Source organism: Candida pseudojiufengensis (genome assembly GCF_024610245.1).
Source record: "Candida pseudojiufengensis strain CBS 10847 chromosome Unknown scaffold5, whole genome shotgun sequence".
Lineage (NCBI taxonomy): Eukaryota > Fungi > Ascomycota > Pichiomycetes > Serinales > Debaryomycetaceae > Lodderomyces > Lodderomyces pseudojiufengensis.
In genome coordinates, this window is record NW_026261528.1 from 795132 (window position 1) to 817153 (window position 22022).

Here is a 22022-nt window from a genome sequence, read left to right on the forward strand (position 1 = left end):
TGATTTGATTGATTTTCACTTTGAATGCAAAGAAGAGAATCAAGTAACGTTCTTCAACGCAAATTGAAAGAAATCAATTTGTGATGGGACCTTTTTGAAGCACTGACGACCCTTTATAGAGTTGTAATACATGTGCAAGTTTTTGAACATAATTTTAGTAAATTGGCACTTACGGGCCATTACTATTTTAATCAAGAATTTTGATTGAAGGTAGATTGCATACTACAGACAATAGCATTAGTCCAACTAACTCTATGTTTGACCGTCAAAGTCAAAAAATATGATCGGAACAATTCGTTTTGTGTCAAATTTTGAAACAGTTTGATACAGTTTTATGGTTCCAGAGTGAAAGGTTAAAAAAGAAAGCTATCGCCTAAGTCATCGAATGACCCTCTTTTTGTTTCAAACAATCCGGCACAATATCTTGAAGGACCAAAACAAACTATATAATTTTTTCTCTAGTTTATACATAAGACTTGTCAAGGGTCAATTTTTATGAAAATTTGCTAAATATTTTGAGGGATTAGTAAAAATATATTTATTGTGTATTCAGGATTGGATTTGAGAAAGTTTAAATGTATCTTAATAAATGCTTGTAATTTAATGAATCAACACCTTGACTGATTTTACTATGAAATAGTAGTTATCCTTATCCGTCCGAATTTTTAATATGATTTGGTGCAAAATACATGCCAATAGGATCTTTTGAACATTAATACTTGACACTCTTTTGGTAGCACAATTTCAAATCATTAAATGTCGTCCAGACATTCTACTGTACAAAAGTCGTGTAATTAGGTTCTTAATTAAAATTATAAGTTTGGGGATAAATTACCGATTGAGTAGAGTTAATTAAGTACTTAAGCACTATTAACCATTAGATCAAGAGTGTTATAACCATTTAGGAGCATTTAATACCACCTACTGTCACTAACAATATCCCTAGCACTACTTCCAAATACGTTACTAGCTAGATTAGGATTTGTTTAAAAATCACTACTTACAATATCATTACACATTTTACCCAAAGTTGCATAATTTAAGCAAACAACCAAGACCTAATGACAAATTCAGGAGTAGTAACTCCTCATTCAAGACCAGGCACACCATCAGGTTTAATAAATAGTCCCCCGTTACAGTTAAATTCAACGTCAAACATAAATAGTTCACAATTACAAGTACCTAATAATTTATCAAATTTATCGACACAACCAACGTCTACTACATCTTCCGTCGTATCATCAAACAAACAGCAACAGCAACAACATGTACCATCATATGAAAAACCAATATATGAACAATTGTTTTCCATATATAAATCACTATTAGATTTAAAAAATAATAGAAATAAATATATTAATTCAAAACAAGTATATTCAATTTATGATTTATTTTTAAATGTTATAAATGACCTAAAATTAACAAGAAAAGATGAAGAATTAAAAGGTATAACTTTAAATTTACCAAATGGTAACGATTTAATAATAGATGATATTTTTCAATTATTAAGTTTATGTTTTGTTACATGTGGATTAATTAAATTTGCTCCTGCTACTTATCTGAGTTTAAGTGCAGTAATGAAATTATTAACTCATTTAAAAGAATGTAAAGTTTATACAATGGATGATTTAAAACCTGTTGGTGTAAGATTAAATGAAATAAAAAATATTTTAATAAATTCAAATAATCAATTTGAAAATGATAATGATGATGAAGATGAAGAAGATTATAAAATGTCAAGAAATCATCAAATTGAAGAAACTTTATTAAGAAATAAATTAAATAAATGTGAAAATCTTTATGCTCAATTAGTTGATAATTTTAAAAATATACCATCAGATTTAGAACCAATATATCATGAATTAATTAAAATAAGAGCAAATTTATTAAATTTTGTAACTCAAGAAGATTCAAAAACAATATCAAATGAAAAATTAAATGATAAAATAAATCAATTTAAATTAAATTTGAAAAATATTGAAAAATTAAGAGATGAAATAGATGGGAAATTTCATAGTCAACAAATTCAAAATGATGAAAATAAATTAGATTCAATACAAGCTATATTAAATGGATTAATTGATGATTGTAATAATTTAATTGCTGATTTAATGATTCATGATGAAGAAATAAATTTAAAAAATTTAAATATAAATGATGAAAAACCTAATATAGAGGTTTCATCTGATTTAAAAATACAATATGATTATATATATAAGACATTACAAAATTTAAAATTAACTTTAGATAATTTATTAGTTACAAGAAGATGGACATTAAGAGAAACAGATTTATATACTTATCAAAAAACTTTAAAATCAATTGATGAACAAAGAATTAAAATAGTTGAACAAACTCCAAAGGGTACTTTTAAAAAATATCAAACTTTAATATTATATTTATTAAGAAGATGTTATTCAATAATATATAAATTATTAGAAAGTAGTGAACCAGTAAGTGAAAGTTTAACACCAATACATAATCAATTACAAACAGTTAAAAGATGTTTATTAGAATTAAAAAGAGTTGATGGAGTAAATAATTTAAGAGAGTTATATCCTTTTCAATTTAAATTAGCTTCAATTGATAATTTAAAGAAAGATGGGAAATTTATTGTTGATAGAACAGTACCTGAAGGACAAGGTGCTTTATGTGCTTTATTAAGTGAATGTTTTGATATTATACAAGAAATGAAAATTGAATTAGAAGAAAAAGAATTAGAAGAAGAAGAAGAGGAAGAAAATGAAGAAAATGCAAAGATAAATGAAAATGAATTAAACAGTCTAAATAGTAGCCAGAATCATAATGGTACAACAAATGGAAGTTTAGTTTCAAAAATTGCAAATGGAGGAAGTTTTACAAATTCAAAAGAAGTTTCTGGAAGTGGTGGTATTGATGAAATTGATGATGTTGAAATTAAAAGAAATAGATTTCAAGAATTTAATGAAGCTGATTATGATTTAGAAAGTGAATCTGCTTTTGATGATGATGATGATCAAATTAGTGATAGTGAATTTGAAGGTAATGATTATTATTAATGGGTTGAGGACATATTTTATAAATTTAAAACTAAGAGTTATTTATTTTGATTTGGGTAAAAGTCAATTACAATGTACAAAGCTTTTTTTTTCTCATATAAAACGCATCCACTCTTTAAATTGGGATTATGATGTAAGTTCTGTTCCATTTCATTCACCATAATTTCTCTGTATCACTTCATTTGACGAAGATATCGTGATTAGACGAAGATATTATCACTGTATGGTTAATTCATGGTGTGAGATGCTACCAACTTTGAAAAGAAATTAATTGTAAGAAAATATCTACAAAGAGAAAAAAAGTTATTCAATTTACTTAACAATAACATTAAACTACAGATAGATTACATTAATCATCAAACACTTCATTATACATTCAATAGCATTATTAGCATCAATCAATCAATCATTCTTTGCTTTAAATAAAGTAGAAACGTATTAGATTAGACATTCAATCACTCACTTACACATATTCAAATTTGTCAAAATTTTTTCATCAACCTCAACACTAATTTCAAATTCAAAGGCAACATACTAGCTTACCAATAATAGACACAAATTTCAATTCAAGATGATGTCTACTGGGTTTCAATGGGGTCATAATAATAACAATTTACATAATAAATCAAATACTCCATCATCACCATATTCTTCATTGCATTATACTAATTTAAATCAAATACCAAGATTATCAAATCTAGGGAATTATCAACAACAACAACAGCAGCAGCAGCAGCAGCAGCAGCAGCAACAACAACAACAGCAAAAGAAAAGACGAAGACTAGATGATGACGAGAATGATGATGAGAAACTGAAATTTCCGACTTATGATTTCAAACAATTTCAATCAGAAGTTCATAATTCATCTTCATCTTCATTTCATCCTGCTACTTCAACTACCATATCTCCTTCAACCAATAATATCACTCATATAAAAAAATCAAGAACTTCAAGAATAATGGGTCAACCATTACCAACAAATAGAATAATTGAAACATTAGATCAACAAAGTTTAACAAATTTAATACATAAACTAATAGATTTACATCCAGAATTAAATAATACAATCTCAAAAATATCATCATTACCAACAATGAAAAAATTAATTAAAATACTTTCCAAAAAATTTGACAACATAATCAACAATTTACCGTATAAATGTAATATAGAAAATGATTATTCATATCTTAGAATAAAACCATATTTAATTGAATTTTTAAATTGTTTAGAAGATTATATATTATCAATATTACCACCTATAAAGCATGAAGAAAATTCTTTGGCGGTATTAGAATTTTTAAATGAATCAACTAAACTTATTCATAAATTACCAAATTTTAAAAATTTAGAATTTCAATATAAAAAACAAAAAATTTATGAAAATTTAATTAATATTTGGTTTTTAGTACTTAATAATTTAAATGATGAATTTTATCAAATTATAATTGAATATAAATTAATTGAAAATTTAAAAGAACATGCTACATATAATAGTAATTTTGAAAAATTAATTGATTTCATAAATGATAAATTAAGAGAATTAGAAAGTTTTGGTGATCAAAGTGGTAATGGTGAAAATGGGAATACTTCTAATTCTAATACTGCTGGTAATCCATTAAATGATTTAATTACTGTTGATTATTCTCAATATTCTATACAGTGAGAGTTTGGAAAATATACCACAATATAGAAAAACATATAGTAATAAAAAAAGAGCATACAACAAATTGCTGAATTATTCTTGGGTTTTTTTTTAGACTGACTTTACTCTGATGACGCTATGCCTTGATTTTCAATCATTCAATCTAATTCCACTTCTATTATTGTAAATCATTCATTTGTATATTGTTAAATTGTAATAGAATAAGGCGCAAGAACATTCACTCGTAATTGCCTTGAAAGTGTTGTGCGTGCTACCAATTACTATAGTTAAATTACAACACGTAAAAAAAAAAAATAATTCAAATTTCAAATTTATTTTTTATCAACAATAAAAGTAAAAATAGAATTAACAGGCACAAGTAAAGAGTGATTTGATACAGGTTTGATATAGAGAATAATTTAGTCTGTCATAAAGTTTTGAAAAACACACATAAAAACACATATAGTATCCTCAAGTTCACAAATAAATCAATTCAACATGGCAAACCTTATCAATTTATCAGTATGTTGCACCTAATAATCTTCATGATCTACTAAAGAGATACTAACCATATCAATCCAGCAATTTAATAATTTATCGGAACGTTTAAATATAGATAGATTAAAATCAGATTTTTCATCAATTCAACAAACATTATCAAAATTAAAACCACCACAAGAATTTTTTGATTTTAGAAGAATAAGTAAACCAATAAATTTTGGTGAAATACAACAAAGAATAAGTTATAATTTAGGTTATTTTCAAGCTAATTATTTAGCTATTGTGTTATGTTTATCTATATATGCATTAGTTACAAATTTATTATTATTATTTGTTTTAGGATTTGTTATCTTGGGTATATTAGGTATAAATAAATTAGGTGGTGAAGATTTAGTTACACCATTTGGTAGATTAAATACAAGTCAATTATATACTGGTTTATTAATTATTGCTATTCCATTGGGATTTTTAGCAAGTCCTGTTTCTACATTAATGTGGTTAATTGGTTCAAGTATTGTTGGAGTTGGTGCTCATGCTGCTTTAATGGAAAAACCTATTGAAACTGTTTTTGAAGAAGAAGTATGAGTAAATGTTGAGATAATCCGTATTTGAATTTAGAGAAGGAACAATTTGGTGAAGAAAATTTACTTACGCTTAATTAATAGTAAGTATAGGTAATTCACGCTTAATTAATAGTAAAGACAGTTGATTCACGAGCCCGTGGATAATATCAATCTTTGGTTTTTCATCTTCTCTGATAAAGGATTAAAAAAGTCTTTCTTTCCTTCTCATGCTAATTTCTTAATTTCGATCGAGTAATGTGGCTTCTATTGGATATTCTTCGAGTTAACGCTCTTGACAAATGCGCAAAGTATTATTGTCTCTCCACAATTGTTCAAAGAACTGGAAGTCAAAACTACTGTGACTAACAAGGTAATAGAGTGAATAATGAATATACGGTACGTGTTCATGAATTTACACAAATTTTGAATATTATCTAATATGCTTTAATAAAAAAAGTAATGTATTAAAAAGTTATATTAATAAATTATAATATCCATCTTGTCAAACTATTTCTAAAGACAATCCAAAACTATTGCTCTAACAAAATACGAAAATCAATGAAATAACTAAAATGTAACTTTCCTTATACAATTACTTTTTCCCTTTTTTTATATTTATTTTATAATTAATGATAAATGCTTGAATGACGGAATATTGGTAATTTTTAAATGAAATGACTTGATTTGATGAATGGAAGAAGTTGTGGATGTAAAAAAAATATGAAAAGTAACCAAAAATAGCTTAGATACCTAACTTAGTTCTTCTCCAATGTCTTCTTTTAGCATTATATCTAATTTTATTATCAGTTCTTAATCTAATCCATTGTGGTAATGGTCTATTTTGTTTTTGAGCCTTAGCTAATTTTTGTTTGGTTCTAAATGATTTTTGAGACTATATGAATTTTTGTTAGTATGAATGATCCTTAGTTGACTCATTGAATTAGACCGTTGTTGATTTTCTGCTTCTATAGTGATTCTTCAAACTTTGCTCCCCAAATGGCTTAAGCTTTGCCATCTGATTGTGCTAAATTATCACCATAAATAACTATTCCTATTCCTCTATTTGAGTTTTAATCCATTTCATGGCTCTCATTCAATGTAATGGTACTTTCATTAATGGTTCATATGTACATACAGGCATCTTCAAATGATTGATACTATTGATGGTTTTATTAAAAGGTTGTAAAAAATTTTATTAAGTTAACTTAAAAATTGAAAAATTGAGAAAAGAGAAAATGAAATTTTCTATGGTTGAGTTGGTAGCTGTGTAAATTGTACTTATATACAGTATTTTGTTAACATTTTTACAGTTGGTAGTACTAGTGAAAAATTTCAAAGACTGAAAATTTACAATTGAAACAAAAGAATTTTTATTATTAGATTTTCATTTTTACAGACCAAAGTACCTGTTCATCAATTTATACCATCAAGTTAGAGTATTTAAATATTAAAAGATGACCAGAACTTCAGTTTTAGCAGATGCTTTAAACGCAATCAACAATGCCGAAAAAACCGGTAAAAGACAAGTTTTAATTAGACCATCATCAAAAGTTATTATAAGATTTTTAACAGTTATGCAAAAACATGGATATATTGGAGAATTTGAATATATTGATGATCATAGATCAGGTAAAATAGTTGTACAATTAAATGGTAGATTAAATAAATGTGGTGTTATTTCACCAAGATTTAATGTTAAAATTAATGATATTGAAAGATGGACTGATAATTTATTACCAGCTAGACAATTCGGTTATGTTATTTTAACCACTTCTGCTGGTATTATGGATCATGAAGAAGCTAAAAGAAAACACGTTGCTGGTAAAATCTTAGGTTTTGTTTATTAAATTAAATAATTCATCAAGAACAAGAACAACAATTCATCATCATACCAATTTAGTATTTACAACCTACGACTAAATATAGTTTTGTATTATAGATCAAATCAACAACATTTAATTTTAGCATTATAATCAATTAACATATAATGTAGAGACCTTCTTACATCAACTCTTCACGTACCTTGATATGGCTAAAACAAACTTGAACTCTAGGTTAGGGTTGGGTCCTATTCTTAAAGTTATGCACGTGATAGCTTTTCTACATAGAAAGTCTCGCTCTGGGAAGTACTAAACTATGTACTAACTAAAATACACCTACTACCAAATGCATCACTATGAAAATTTACTAACAAAAAAAAATAACTGAAAATTCATAACGTTAAAGAGATATCAAATCATCAATATCATACACATCGAATAAAGTAAATATGTCAGCTGGTATGTTCAATCTATAATTTACAAGACTGGAGAAATGAGATATGGAGAAATTTGGAAATAATTAGGAGAGTAATATGGACCATATAGAGCACTATTGAGTAGAAGATGAAGTAAACTTAAATCAAAATCAAATGTATTAAAGTATCGAAAGTCACAATCATATCATCGAGAAAGAGACAACTACATTTAAATAAATGGGTTTGCAAAAAACGTCTTCAATGTACCCGGAATGATGATCACTCTTTAGGACGTTTTAAAGTTCAGATTCCATTACCATAGTGACAATCACGTTCAACTTACAATTTAAAAGGTTTCGTCAGGAGTACACTTTTTTCTCGGAGTTACCTATTTACCAACTCAGTCCTTCATCATATAATTTTTCATCATATAATTCTCCGTCATTCAAATTTTGGATTTTAAATACTAACATCCTTACTAGATCGTTCACAAGTTTTTGGTGTCGCAAGAATCTTTGCATCATTCAATGATACATTCGTCCACGTTACTGATTTATCAGGAAAAGAAACCATTGCCAGAGTTACTGGTGGTATGAAAGTTAAAGCTGATAGAGATGAATCATCTCCATATGCTGCTATGTTGGCTGCTCAAGATGTTGCTGCTAAATGTAAAGAAGTTGGTATAACTGCTGTTCATATTAAATTAAGAGCTACTGGTGGTACTAAAACTAAAACTCCAGGTCCAGGTGGTCAATCAGCTTTAAGAGCTTTAGCTAGATCAGGTTTAAGAATTGGTAGAATTGAAGATGTTACTCCAGTTCCATCTGATTCTACTAGAAGAAAAGGTGGTAGAAGAGGTAGAAGATTATAATCTTTTTTGTTTCATTTCAATTATAATTATTATTTTTCCTCATTTAATCACATAATATCATTTTAATCACGACATACACATAAAGAACAACCACATGTGTCCATTTAATATCATCGAATCAAGTTATATGGGCTGTTGAATACTACAATCTCAACGACAAATTTGTACTTTAATTAGTTAATTAGTTATTACAAAATATACAATTACGTAAAATAGTCAAGCATTCTAGCTCTCGCCATCTTTTTAATGCGGGTGGTGCTTCAGCTTTTCATAGCATTCGTCTCGTAGATCGGTTTTCAAAATTCGTACCTGAAAACTAAATCTAACGTAAATAAAATTGTACATCCTGCAATTATTCTATAGTCGTCAATGCACGCCAGATCGAGTTGTTGAGATTACAGAATTCCCGAAACTGGAACATTGATGTCAAGACTGTTCAAATTGTCATTGTGCTTATAATTTGCAAGAATAATTTCAGAGTGCTATATTATTTGAGATTCATTTTAGAACAAAATTTACTAAAGTATTATTCAAAACTCACAAGTAATACAAGTGTACGTTCAATAAAATTCATTTAAGTGTGTGTTACGTGTTTCATAATGTTGTGATACAAAAGTCCAAGAAACACTAATAGAGTTGCAACAGGAGAGATCAAAATTTCAAACGTGTTTCAGATATTGTGATAATTTTTTCCGTTTTGGGTTTCAAAATCCAGATTTCAAATTGCTGCAAAAAAAAATGAGTTTTGTGTAACACAACATTTATCTTATCTAACTCCATAAGAAATAGGTCAAACAAACAAACTGACAGGTTTTTACTCAATATGAACATTGATTCCTAGTTCCTTGTTCTTTGTAATAGCAGCTATTGAATATTTAAATATTCATTTATATCCTTTTAATTTAATTGAATTTATTCTTTGTCATCAGTATCAACACACTTTACACAATGGCTACAATATTAGAAAAAGGTATATTTTCATTATGTATACTTCTAATCATTTATCTTTCAAAAGATCAAATACTTGCTTTAATAATAAAAAATAAAAAACCATTAAGTGATAAAGAAAGATCTCCATCAACATCATCATTAGAAAAGCCAAAAATACCAAAATCAAGCTATGCATCAAATGAAACAATTCAAAAACCAACACCTTTATATATTAAACCAGAAGATGTTAAAAATTATGATGATAGACCTTGGAGACCATTTAGATGGCCATATCATCAAACTATGTCAATTTTCAAATTAGATATAAATCATTGGTTAGATATGGATAAATATTATCAACATTATATTGATGAAAAGAAAAGAATTAGATTAAAATATGGTAAACAAAATTTTGATATGTTACCTGAAGGTAGAGAAGCATGTACTGAATTAATGGAAACTGTTGTTGATCATATGTTAGTAAGATATCCATTGTTATTTACTTTAATGAATAATGGTTCTTGGGAAAATGAAGGTAAAATAGTTAAGAATGAAATTACAAATGAAATTATTGATATGACATTACCATTAAAAGAACAACCATTAGTTTATGTTTCAAAATTTGCAAAAGAAGATTTTTATGTTGTTTTACAAAATCCAAAAGATAATTTATATTATTTAGTAGGTGGAGCTGTTCCTTTCCCAGGTGGAAGTTTTAGTGTTAGTGAAAAAATGGGTAAAAATTTAGATGCAATTCATGTTGGTGTTCCATATTATAAACAATCTTTAAAAAGATCAATGGAAAGATGGTTTAGTAAATTAAGACCACAAGATCCAGTTGAAAGAGCAAGTTGGTATATTACTTGGGATACAAAATTAAAATTTAATAATATTTATCATACTCCTGAAACATTTCCTGAATTATTTAAAAATCTTGATGAAACAAGTCCAAAACAATTTAATGTCAGAGTTGAAAGACAAACATTAAGAAAATTACCAAAATCTCAAGCTGTTATATTTACTAATCATCCTGTTTTTTATTCAATTGAAGAAATGAAAGATGAACCAATGATTCCATCATTATTAAAAAAGATACTTTATGAAGGTCCAGAAGATATTTTAAAATATAAAAATTTCGAATTAATAAGAGATAAATTATCTCCATATTTAGATTCATTAATAAAAAGACAAATTGAAAAAGGTATTATCACGGAAGAAACTCCTTTAAAAACTCAACCAAATTATCCTTTTGCTTGTTGGGTTAAAGATAATAAAACTTCAAATGATCAACAAGGTTGGAATAATCCAAGTCCATTTTATAATAAAAATCATATGAAAACTGAAGGTTTTGATCCTTCGAAATTAAATGCATATGAATAAGTAAAATTATAAAATTAATGCAATATAGTTGATAGTAAATAATATATTTAACAACCTGAGAGTTGTTAGTTTTTATGATATTTGTTTGATCTTTGATTCGATTGACTTATCTCTGACATTGAATACTGTTCATATGAGTCGTTTCAATGGCAAGGTATTAAGCTAATTGGAATTAATTTATTCTTTAAATCCATAATCTAGTTAGACTCAGAGAGATCAATAGCGGATCAATCTAGTTTTCTATTTCAATCTGTAGAATTGAATGTATAATTATATGCATTTAGTTCATCTATCGTAACTTTCCAAATATCGAGACATCCTCTTAAAGCTTCATCTATGATTTCCCATTTTTAAAAGTCATTTGTGCAAATTTTTTATCTAAAGAATTTGATAATCCATTCATTTCTTCATCTGATCTACCATATAATTCAAACCACCATCTCATATCAGAACAATTGAAAAAAACAACTTCTCCATCTTCTTCTAAATTTGGATTATAATTTGGATTTTTAAATTCATTTGGTCTTGAATTAAAATAATCCCATACAGATATTGTTGAATCATAAATTTTATAAAATTCTAAAGATTCTCTTTCTGAATCACATAAAAATGAACCATATTGACATGAATAATAATGATAAAATAATCTTTTTAAAAATCTAGTATTAAATTCAAATTTATTTGGTTTTTGTCGATATATTTGATAAACACAATCTAAAAATTGATGGAAAATTGGAGATCTTTCGTTGCTCCCACCATATATGCTACTTGAATTGGAAACTTGATATGGTTTGTCGTTGAAGTCACCTGCATCGTCTGTTGTTTCAGGGTAATTCGATAATCCATTTTGAGCACTGTTTTTTATATCTCTTGCTGCTTTTGCTGCTTTTTGTAAAAATGAAGTGACACTTGCTGCTGCTCCATTTCCTATACTAATATGTTCATTATTTAATTTATTTTCTAATTGGAAACTTTCACTTGCTGAATCAATTGTTTCTTCTTCAATTTGTTGTTGTGGAGGTGGCCGATGGTGTTTGGTAGTATCTTTTCTAATTAATGAACCAATACAACCTCCATGATCAGCTCTAGTTTTAAATTTGAAACCAAAACTAGCCCATTCTTTTTCTATCAATATCATGAAACCCTTTGTCGTTCTATAAAATGGATCTAAACATAATTGAGCTAATGCAGAAACCTGTGACGTTCTATCCCAACCATCAGAACAATGTATGATTACGTTGGTATTATTTAAGTGAATTGATTTGGTGATTCGATCTACCGATTGTAAAATTATAGAAAGTCTATTTAACCATTGGGTCTTGGTTAATGCTTGTTGTAAAGATGCAGGTGATGTATATGATGATGATAAGGTTGAGTCATATTTATCTAAATCATTTAAAATGGTCGTAAGTTTGGTTAATGAATCTCTAACGACATGAATATTATCTATATTACAAAATATCTTATCAACTTGACGTGATGTTTTCGAGAACAGATCATCATTTGATTCATCTTTATTTGGTCTTTTATTTCTATAATTATCTACATTCTCAGTCCCTGCTCCTAATGCATGTTGAGCCATTGCATTTGTTATTGGTCTCAAATCCACCAAAAGATTCCTTTGTGGTTGTTGTGCTTGATATTCTGTGTCTCCATCTTGACTTTCCTCGCCTTCTCTTAGCTTTGTATTTCTTTCTAATTCTTGACTATGAAAAATTTCAACAATTAATTTCTCATCTTGTATAGATCTATTTTGTAAGTTCAATCCAACTAAAGGTTGAGCACACCTTGCAATAACATTTCCATTTACACTTGATTTATGCTTGTATACTACTGCCGGTATTCTTTGTTTAGATCGAAATTTTCCTGCATGTTTCAAAACATTGTTCGTGATTGAAGCAGGCACAATCATAATCAGTGGATAAGATGGGCAAAATTTATAATCTTCATTTATTGTTGTTTTTCTCCAATATTTTTGATTACTTGACAATAATCCTAATCTGGTGTATTCTTCGACTGGGTTATATATATCCCAACCTTTTATACTCAAAATTTTTTCCATATTGTTTGGAATGTATGAATATGCATATAACGATTTAATTCCATTATCTGTTTTACTTTTATTTATTAATGCACTTAACTTGTTAAAAACTTCAGTACAAATTAAATCATTTCTAAAATCAAATGAAAAATACGTGAAATCTTTACATTGTAGTCTAATATGAGATGCTCTATAGTTATCAAATCCCTCAATCTGGGGTGGTTTACTTAATGGTGGATTAGGACTATGACTTGGACCGACTGATGAAGATGATATAGCAGAAGTAATTTTATACTCTAAACTATTTGAATTATTGTTGACTATTGATGAATTGTTAGTTAGCCAAGTTGATCCACGAGCTTTTAATATCCGTTCAATTATGGGATAACATATCCATATTTCTTTTGGTGGTTGAGGTTTGGAAGTGTTGGGAGTGAAGATGAAGACCAAATGATGTGATGATAATATTAATCTCCCTAGTATATGTGAACCTCTTCTATTTAACACAACATCGTTAACTGTGAAAACATTCTCCATATCCAGTGCTACTCGTATGTTAAATTATTTATGACTGGATAACTAATGCTATGAAATGCTATGTACAATTACCCACTAAAGTGAGTTGTAGTGGGATTTAATTAGGTTCAGAATTTTGGAATTGTAACTTAGATTTGATAGACTAATGATTTTGTACGCAAGATAAAGAGACGACTTTGTGTCACTTCATAGAGATAGAACATTTTAGTTTGAACTTGGACTACTACTGAAATAATTTCTATTAATCTATTTACTTAATTCTTTTTGTTCGAACAATTCAACCACTAGATCTACACTTGTACCATCAAGGAATTCAATATCATCCAAATTAGATTTTGGCCCTTTATAAATCTTATAACCATAAATGAAATAATAAAGTAATGACAAAATCCAAGTTCCAACATTAATAACAACAGTATAATTCATTGTTTCCTTATCAACTTTCTTATTATCGGGAAATAAACACATCATGATGACAAATAATAACCATGCTACTGCTGTAGCCATTATACCATAAGATAAAGGATTATAAAACCAGAATGGACCAGGGATAAACTTCTTTCTACCATAAGGCAAAAGAACTAATAAAATAGGAACTAAAAATGCAAGACTATTTGAGCATATTCCTAAACTAAATAAAGCATTTGAACCAGCTGGACCAATCAAAACAAGTAATCCTATTAATAAAGTAATGACACCAGCGAATATGGTAGATCTAACAGGTACCCTTAGTTTCGGATCAACAAACTTGAGATATTCAGCTATGAAGCCTTGACAATCCCTATTGAATGACCATATCATCCTTGCTTCCACAATGGTTATGGATGCGCTCATAAAATATTGGCCAAGAGCTATCAACGACATAAATGCCACACACCATTTCTTCCCCAACGCATCATATATTATCTGAGCCATACATGAACCAGAACTGGATTCCAAAAGTCTTCCAACATCACCATCTTTAACACACAAGACAATAATTGTAACTATTATGAGACCAAGCACTCCACACAAACCAATCAGGCCAAGAATTCCAATAGGTGTCAGCCTCTGTGGGCTTTTACACTCTTCCGAACAATGAATGACTGAATCAAATGCTCCAATAACCCACACAGCTCCTAACAAACTTAAACAAACACTCCATCCAATAGGCCAATCTCTGTAATTAGTTAAATCTGAAAATATCAATTCTCTAGAATTAAAATTATGATTTCTTGAGTAACCAATGGGAACAGCAATTACAAATAACATAACTAAAAATACATTCAAGTAAACAGATACTGCTTGTAATTTAGCTGATTGTTTAGTAGCTAATGAAGCAACAATAACAGTGGAAATCACACTAGCAGCGAAAACTCCATAACATTTAGCATCTGTTACTTCAAATTTTCCATCCTGTTGTATTGATACTGCTGATAAAACTTGAACTGCAAAACCATAATTGATCCCACAAGCCCCAGCTATTAAACCTAATGAATTGGCACAACCTATAAAAAATGATAATGGAACTCTTATTGAATCTGGACTATAATAATTTGTGTAATAATACAAGCCACCAGAAGTTGGAATTGAGGAGCCAAGAAATGAAAGTCCAAATCCAACCAGTAATATAAATATTGAAGATATTAACCAACTTAACCAACATCCAAGTAATCCACTTTCAAGTAAAATTGGTAAAATAGATGCAATCGATGGTAATAATGACATAATTGAGAAAGCAATTCCAAATGTTTCAAAAGTAGAATAATGTCTTCTTAATTCTTGTTTATATCCAATTTGATTTAATAATGCTTCATCTCCATCATTTCGATTTGGATCGATGAGTCTTGGTGCAGACCTATTTGACAAGACGTCATGTAAATAAGTTTCGGTTTTTGATTTTATGGTTTCCATTTACAATAATAGTTGAATCTGAATAGTGTATGGTGTAAGATACATTTTGTATTTAATTGAAGTCATTTTGATCCTTTATATAAAAAGTAAGAATGATTGGTTATATGAACACCGTCAAAGAGTTTAACCATATCTCTTATCAGAAGAGTATTGAAATGATCCTGACGTTGATAGTATAATCAAATCTCATTTTGTTGGGTAACAATAAACAGATTTTAAAAACCCCTTATCTTATCTTTTTTTCATAACTGCTAGATATATGTACGCTGTAGATCTGATATCAATAGACTAATTTAACATCTTTAACATTATTTGTGAATACAGTCTCATTTGAAAATTTATTATTATGCACGTAAGTGAATTTGTAGTTACAATCTATTGTCTGAAAGAAGTAAGTCCAACAGATTAATACAATGGTTATGATAGTTGAATCTAATAAATACTATCTTTGATATATCTACAAATACTATCTTTAATATATATTTTTAACGGGATTGCATTTCCTAATATTTGACAGTAGGGGGTAAGTATACTTAGTTATAAAAAACATACATTTATTTCTCCATATAATTCACCATATGACTTGAATCGGAACTTCAAAACTTCGTTATTAACGACATGGAGATATCGAGATTACCATAATTCTAGCATGAAAATCAGATCATCATTTGATACCATTTCAATTGGATTGTATTAAAATACTCACTCAAGTGAAACAGATGAAAATATCATTAAGATAGTAAACTAGATCTTGAAATGAAGTTTCTTCAATTTTTCATTTTGTGTCAACATTTCATTACATATCTACATTATTTTTTTTCTTTTTTTTTAATTAGCTAAAGCCCTTCATTCAAAATTTTTCTTGAATTTGAAACATGAAACATTAAATCTGTGTATTATAATTCAGATTTAAAAATAATAAAATAGCTGAATTCCAATAGTGTTTTGGTTACTTTCTTCTGAAAATATTGGAGTAGGTTTTAGACTGTGTTGGATTTACAAGTTATATTCGGAATTTTGTCAAACCCCCTAAAAGCAAGTTAAATACATTAATTAATCGTATACAAATATTATACTAAATCAAATACTGTTTGTTAAGTATATTATGCTCCTTAGCAATTGGACAGAATCCTCATCTCAATACTTCAATTCTAGAAGTACTTCCACAAATTTTATCAATCTTTTAACTCCACAAGACTAGGTATGGGATTGAGTATAGAACGAATGCAAGTGAGGCTAAACAAAATTTAAATTTTGCCATAATTCCGGTCTAAAATATAAAATTTCATTTAATTTCACACAAATTGTTTTAATTGTTTTAAATTCGATGAACTCTTCTCTCTAGATGTCTCACCTGAAGCTTTAGAGAAGTGGAATTATACAATTAGCATCACTCACCCAATTCTTATTAGTCAAAAATGACATCTGATTCATTGAATAGTCAGAATAAGTCCAACTTCATTAATTCTTTAGATGACAATGATCTTAGCCAAGGACGAACTTCAGATGTAAGTCATGCAAGTCAAACTTTTAGATCTCATAGATCTCATAGTCCACCAATTGAAGATTTACCATTAATTGATCAAGAAATAACAGATAGTGAAGATGAAGATGAATTTATTAGAAAATATGGTGATATTCAATTTCAATATATTAAACCTCCAAAAGATAATGTTTGGTTTATAAAACCTCATGCATTAAATTATTTTAAAGATGGTATATTATTTAGAACAAAAGGTGAAAGAGGTAGTTCAAGAACTGAATTATTTTTAGATTTATTATATGTTGGATTAATTGCAAATTTAGCTGGAGAAGCAACTGAAGAAGCTAATGGTTTAGCATTATTAAAATATTTTTTATTTTTTATGCCTATTTGGACAGTTTGGGCTGATATAAAAGATTTTACAAATTATTATTATAATGAAGATTTATCTCAAAAATTATATATATTTTGGATTCTTTGTTTATTAACATTATATATTAATAGTCATTATGATATTACTGAAAGTTATAGTAAAGCTGCTGTTACTATTGTTCCTTATATGTTATGTCGATTATCATTAGCTGCTTCTTTGGTAGTTTATTCATTTTTTATACCTGAACATAGACCTCAACAAAGATTATATGCTGCTTTTATTGTTGTACTTTCATTATGTTGGTTATCTGTTATATTTGTTTCAGTAAGAGTTAAAATTGCCTTGTCGATTGTGTTTTTCTTTTTAGAACAAGTTACATTTGTCTTTTGTTATCATCCTTTTGTTAAAAGATTAATGGGATTAACAATGTCAACTGCTTTAAATATTGAACATGAAGTAGAAAGATTTTCAACATTTGTTACTATTGCTATTGGAGAATATTTATATAAAGTTGTTGCAACAGGTCCATTAGGTGTGGGATTTAGTGGAAGTTATGCAAGGGGTGTATTTTTATTAGCTGATGCTTATATTTTATTTTGGTTATATCAATATCGTAGTCATTCAAGAAAAGCAACACATCCATTAAGACGTAGTGGAACAACTGCAATTTTATGGGTTTATGCTCATTTACCATTAATTGCAGCATTAGTTTTATCAGCTGATGCAGGTGGTGAATTATGTGCTGAAAGAAACACAAGTACTAAAAAGCATCAGCATCATTCAGAAGAATTACATGAAAGAGCTGAATCATCATCTGAAGAAGAAAAAGTAAATATGTATGGACTATCATTTTATTATACTGGTGGTATAACAGTATCTTTATTATCAATGTTTGTATTAGGATTTATTGAAAAAAGTAATGATCCACCAGGTTTATTTATTTTTCTGAAATTTTGGAGAATTATATGGAGAATACCCATTGCAATTATAATTGTAATGATAAGTTTTGCTGAAATGAATTCAACTTTATTAATGGGGATAGTCACTTTATTATTAGCTATATTATTAGTTTTTGAAAGTATTGTTTCAACTCCTAGAAATTGTTTATTTGTTGGAAAACAACCTACAGTAAATACAGTGTAATTTAATATATATTAATTAATATCGTAATCTATCGTAACATTATCGTATAAATTTCATTCAAAAATGCATTATTAATATAAGCATTTCTATCAGCTTCAAAAGCTCCTGTTTTTTTATCCCTTGTTAAATCTGACCATTTCAAATTTAATTGTTTTAAATTATTTATTTTATCTTGAACTGAAATACCTTGTGTATGTAATTTATCAGCACAAATTGTGAATATTAATTCAATTAATAAATTACTTACTCTCAAACCTGACTTTATGTTTTCAGAAATCATTTCCAGCTCATCCTTAGGAACAAGATCATCTATCAACATCTTTATCGAAATTTTTAATTCCTCAATTCCCCAATCATCTCTTTGTTTCAAACCTTTGAAAATTTCCAAATACAATCTAGTACTCATTCGTTGAGTTGATAAATTATCTATTATATACTTTAACTGTTCTACTTTATCAAATGATTGACTTTCACAATAAGCTGTAATTAAATGTAAAAAAGATGAATGAGTAGCTGATAATTTGAAAAATATGGAAGAATCATTTGTGATTTTTTTCAATTGTGTATATATATATAGCCATTCTGAGATAATTGTTGATTGCTCACCTGTATATTTGAAATATGCTGTTTCAAATAAAATTTCAGCATGTTTAATCAATCCAAAATTAGTTAATAATTTTATAATTTGATCAATTATCTCATTTGTAATCACTGGTAATTTCGTTATACAATTGATCGTCCTTGAAAGATATTTAAAATGATCTGGTCTGTCAATATGAGTAGTGAAATATTCAAGTAAATTAGTTAATGATATATCGATTAGTTTGAAATTGTCAGTGTCTTCTAAATCAATTATATGTCCTAATCCTACTTGGGGAAGTATATCAGAAATGATATCAAATTTATCATGTCTAATTGCTAAAAATAGTAATACACCCAACAAATCATTTCTTTTGCCAAATGTTTCCAAAATCAGTTGATAATCCTTAAAAGTGAATGAATTATACAAGTTTAAATCGTTTAAATGTTTTGCAACATCATCTCTATCTTTGAAAAATGATAAATAAATCATTCTAATTTGTTCTTGTTCAGTAATTTCAAATCCTGCTTTTTTAACATCATTTAAAATTTTTAAACAAATATCATGATATTCTTTTCTTCTATAAATTTCATTTCTCATTGATCTTCTAATTGCTGATTTATTTTCTTTTATGAGGTGACCTTCTATAACATTTCTATTTGCAAATTTTTGATTATTTAATATAAATTTTGAACTAAAATCTTTCAAAATTAATGGTGGTAAATATTGTGGTGCAGGTTTTGGTAATTCTAAATATTTCTTGTATAATTTTTCATGATTGATTTTATCATATTTCTTATGATTATTTTCAAGATTGAAAAATTTAATTTGAGTTTTGAAAGGTTGATTATCTAATGGATATAATTCCTTTATGAAATTATGATATTCTTTTGTGAATTTTATATTGTTTAAAGGTGGTTCATGTTTCAATCGTCGTATCAATTTTGGATCTAAATCTGTCTTTCTAGTTTTTAAATTATCCCATATTTCTTGTTTTAAATCAAATGGATCATCTATATCAGGTATCTTGTACTTTTTAATTATTTTTGATTGATTTTGATCAATTAATAAATCTATGCATCGTAATAATGCTCCTGAGTTTTTGGACTGTTCTTGATCTATTCTGTTTATGAACGCATTTATAGGTTTTTCTAATAATGAAATATCCTTGATTGCTTTTGCACGTCGTAGTAAGTTCATATCATTTTTGATTACTTTTGGTGATATATGCAACAACTGAGATCTGAAAAATTTAAAAAAAAAAAAAAAAATTGATTTTAAAGAACTACAATCAATTTCAAACAAACATTAATGAAATTACAAGCTGATGCAGCTAATGTGCTCGCGAGAGCGTCTGCTTACTTACAATCAGGTGTCTTAAAGAATAAACCAATATGGTACGATGTAGTAGCTAGAAATCCACCAACTCATAATCTTATAAAAAATTCATATATTTATCAACAAGAATCAAAAGATCCAAGAAATGAATTAATAAAGCCAAAACAGAAATCATTAAATAAAAATCAAATATTCAAAACACGTCCACATAAAGAAGAATCAGCAAACAAAAATAATCAAATACATAAAATACCAAAATTAACTTTTTTACAAGATGAAATTCGTAATTATTTTTATTTACAACATCCATGGGAATTATCAAGACCTAAAAATTTAATAGAAAATAATGGTGATGAAATTTTGAATAAATGTGATTGGAGTAATATGTTACAATTATATAAACCATTAGATGGAGAATCAGTAGTTCAAAGAACAACATATATTTTAGAAAATGATCCAGATGTGAAAAATATATTTGAAGCTTATGATTTAGCAAGATTTGAATTTTATAAATTAAGAATGGAAGAAGAAATGGAATCTCATATAGCAAAAGAAGAAAGTATAATGTATGGAGCAGTATTTGAATCCACGAATATAGATTGGAATTTAGAAATTGAACAAAAATATATTGATGATTGGGTTTCATTAGCTTCTGAACAAACTAAAGTATTAGAAGCTAATTCAAATAAATCTTTTGCTCCTGTTGGTTCAATGGTTGATGAAGAGAAAAATAAAACAAGTTTATTTGAAAGTTTAATTAAAATGAATAATAATGATATTGAAGATGATTTAGGGAGTGGTGTTGAATCAAAAAAAGGAGGATTTAAGGATTTGTAAATAGATTTTAAATAAATATCCAAAGTTCTTCGTGATAAGCTCTGTGCTATACCCTTGCATTTTCCGAATTAAACATTTTATTAATAAATACAAATCAACAATGATTTATCTGACCTTACCATAAATCAAATCCTCAAAATTCTTTACCCCAATTAATCTCTAATGATGTTCTTCATGACCATGATTTTCATCTTTTTTAAATACTAATTTTTCAACTCCAACATATATAGTGAATGCAACAATAGCAATTCCTAAACCAGGAAATGCGCCTTTAAATCTATTATATCTACTAAATGGACCTTCATATCTCCAAGCATCTCTTTTGGCCCATGGATTATGACGAGCTTCTACCATGGTTTTCTGCTTTTTATGATTTTGAATGGTTCAATCTGATATTGTGATAGTAATTTTTTTTATTGTAAATTTTATTGGCGTTTTGGTTTAAGTGGGTTAAGCTACCAAATTATCACCAAATGTTACTGGAACCAGTTCCAGTTCAGTCCCACTCCACTCAACTTCCTAAGATCCTAAGAGATCCTAGATCTAGATTAATGTGCCAAAATTGTAAATGAAATTATTTGGCTTTGCAAAAGATTTTGTAATGCATCAAAAGAAATAATTTCAGATATATGAGAT

General features: G+C 27.7%; 11 protein-coding genes across 11 annotated transcripts; 8 read left to right on the forward strand and 3 right to left on the reverse strand. All coding sequences in view use genetic code 12, as the record gives it.

Moving 5' to 3' along the window:
- Window positions 1-1061: 1061 nt before the first annotated feature.
- KGF55_002642 (uncharacterized protein) lies at window positions 1062-3038 on the forward strand (the record flags this gene model as incomplete). Its single annotated transcript, XM_051757348.1, has 1 exon — window positions 1062-3038. The coding sequence occupies one exon, from the start codon at window positions 1062-1064 to the stop codon at window positions 3036-3038; it is 1977 nt and encodes a 658-aa protein (XP_051614903.1).
- Window positions 3039-3609: 571 nt separating this feature from the next.
- Window positions 3610-4701, forward strand: KGF55_002643 (uncharacterized protein; the record flags this gene model as incomplete). Its single annotated transcript, XM_051757349.1, has 1 exon — window positions 3610-4701. The coding sequence occupies one exon, from the start codon at window positions 3610-3612 to the stop codon at window positions 4699-4701; it is 1092 nt and encodes a 363-aa protein (XP_051614904.1).
- A 477-nt stretch (window positions 4702-5178) lies between these two features.
- On the forward strand, window positions 5179-5766 carry KGF55_002644 (uncharacterized protein; the record flags this gene model as incomplete). The annotated part of the gene is made up of 2 exons (XM_051757350.1): window positions 5179-5202; window positions 5263-5766. The coding sequence occupies 2 exons, from the start codon at window positions 5179-5181 to the stop codon at window positions 5764-5766; spliced, it is 528 nt and encodes a 175-aa protein (XP_051614905.1).
- Window positions 5767-7198: 1432 nt separating this feature from the next.
- Window positions 7199-7591, forward strand: RPS22A (40S ribosomal protein uS8; the record flags this gene model as incomplete). Its single annotated transcript, XM_051757351.1, has 1 exon — window positions 7199-7591. The coding sequence occupies one exon, from the start codon at window positions 7199-7201 to the stop codon at window positions 7589-7591; it is 393 nt and encodes a 130-aa protein (XP_051614906.1).
- Window positions 7592-8013: 422 nt separating this feature from the next.
- RPS14B (40S ribosomal protein uS11) lies at window positions 8014-8851 on the forward strand (the record flags this gene model as incomplete). Its single annotated transcript, XM_051757352.1, has 2 exons — window positions 8014-8023; window positions 8475-8851. The coding sequence occupies 2 exons, from the start codon at window positions 8014-8016 to the stop codon at window positions 8849-8851; spliced, it is 387 nt and encodes a 128-aa protein (XP_051614907.1).
- Window positions 8852-9799: 948 nt separating this feature from the next.
- On the forward strand, window positions 9800-11161 carry KGF55_002647 (uncharacterized protein; the record flags this gene model as incomplete). Its single annotated transcript, XM_051757354.1, has 1 exon — window positions 9800-11161. The coding sequence occupies one exon, from the start codon at window positions 9800-9802 to the stop codon at window positions 11159-11161; it is 1362 nt and encodes a 453-aa protein (XP_051614908.1).
- Window positions 11162-11495: 334 nt separating this feature from the next.
- Window positions 11496-13739, reverse strand: KGF55_002648 (phosphatidylinositol-3-phosphatase; the record flags this gene model as incomplete). The annotated part of the gene is made up of 1 exon (XM_051757355.1): window positions 11496-13739. One exon carries the CDS (start codon window positions 13737-13739, stop codon window positions 11496-11498), a length of 2244 nt encoding a protein of 747 aa, XP_051614909.1.
- A 246-nt stretch (window positions 13740-13985) lies between these two features.
- Window positions 13986-15632, reverse strand: KGF55_002649 (uncharacterized protein; the record flags this gene model as incomplete). Its single annotated transcript, XM_051757356.1, has 1 exon — window positions 13986-15632. The coding sequence occupies one exon, from the start codon at window positions 15630-15632 to the stop codon at window positions 13986-13988; it is 1647 nt and encodes a 548-aa protein (XP_051614910.1).
- A 1418-nt stretch (window positions 15633-17050) lies between these two features.
- KGF55_002650 (uncharacterized protein) lies at window positions 17051-18631 on the forward strand (the record flags this gene model as incomplete). Its single annotated transcript, XM_051757357.1, has 1 exon — window positions 17051-18631. The coding sequence occupies one exon, from the start codon at window positions 17051-17053 to the stop codon at window positions 18629-18631; it is 1581 nt and encodes a 526-aa protein (XP_051614911.1).
- A 28-nt stretch (window positions 18632-18659) lies between these two features.
- KGF55_002651 (uncharacterized protein) lies at window positions 18660-20411 on the reverse strand (the record flags this gene model as incomplete). Its single annotated transcript, XM_051757358.1, has 1 exon — window positions 18660-20411. One exon carries the CDS (start codon window positions 20409-20411, stop codon window positions 18660-18662), a length of 1752 nt encoding a protein of 583 aa, XP_051614912.1.
- A 111-nt stretch (window positions 20412-20522) lies between these two features.
- On the forward strand, window positions 20523-21386 carry KGF55_002652 (mitochondrial 37S ribosomal protein mS23; the record flags this gene model as incomplete). The annotated part of the gene is made up of 1 exon (XM_051757359.1): window positions 20523-21386. One exon carries the CDS (start codon window positions 20523-20525, stop codon window positions 21384-21386), a length of 864 nt encoding a protein of 287 aa, XP_051614913.1.
- Window positions 21387-22022: the final 636 nt, after the last annotated feature.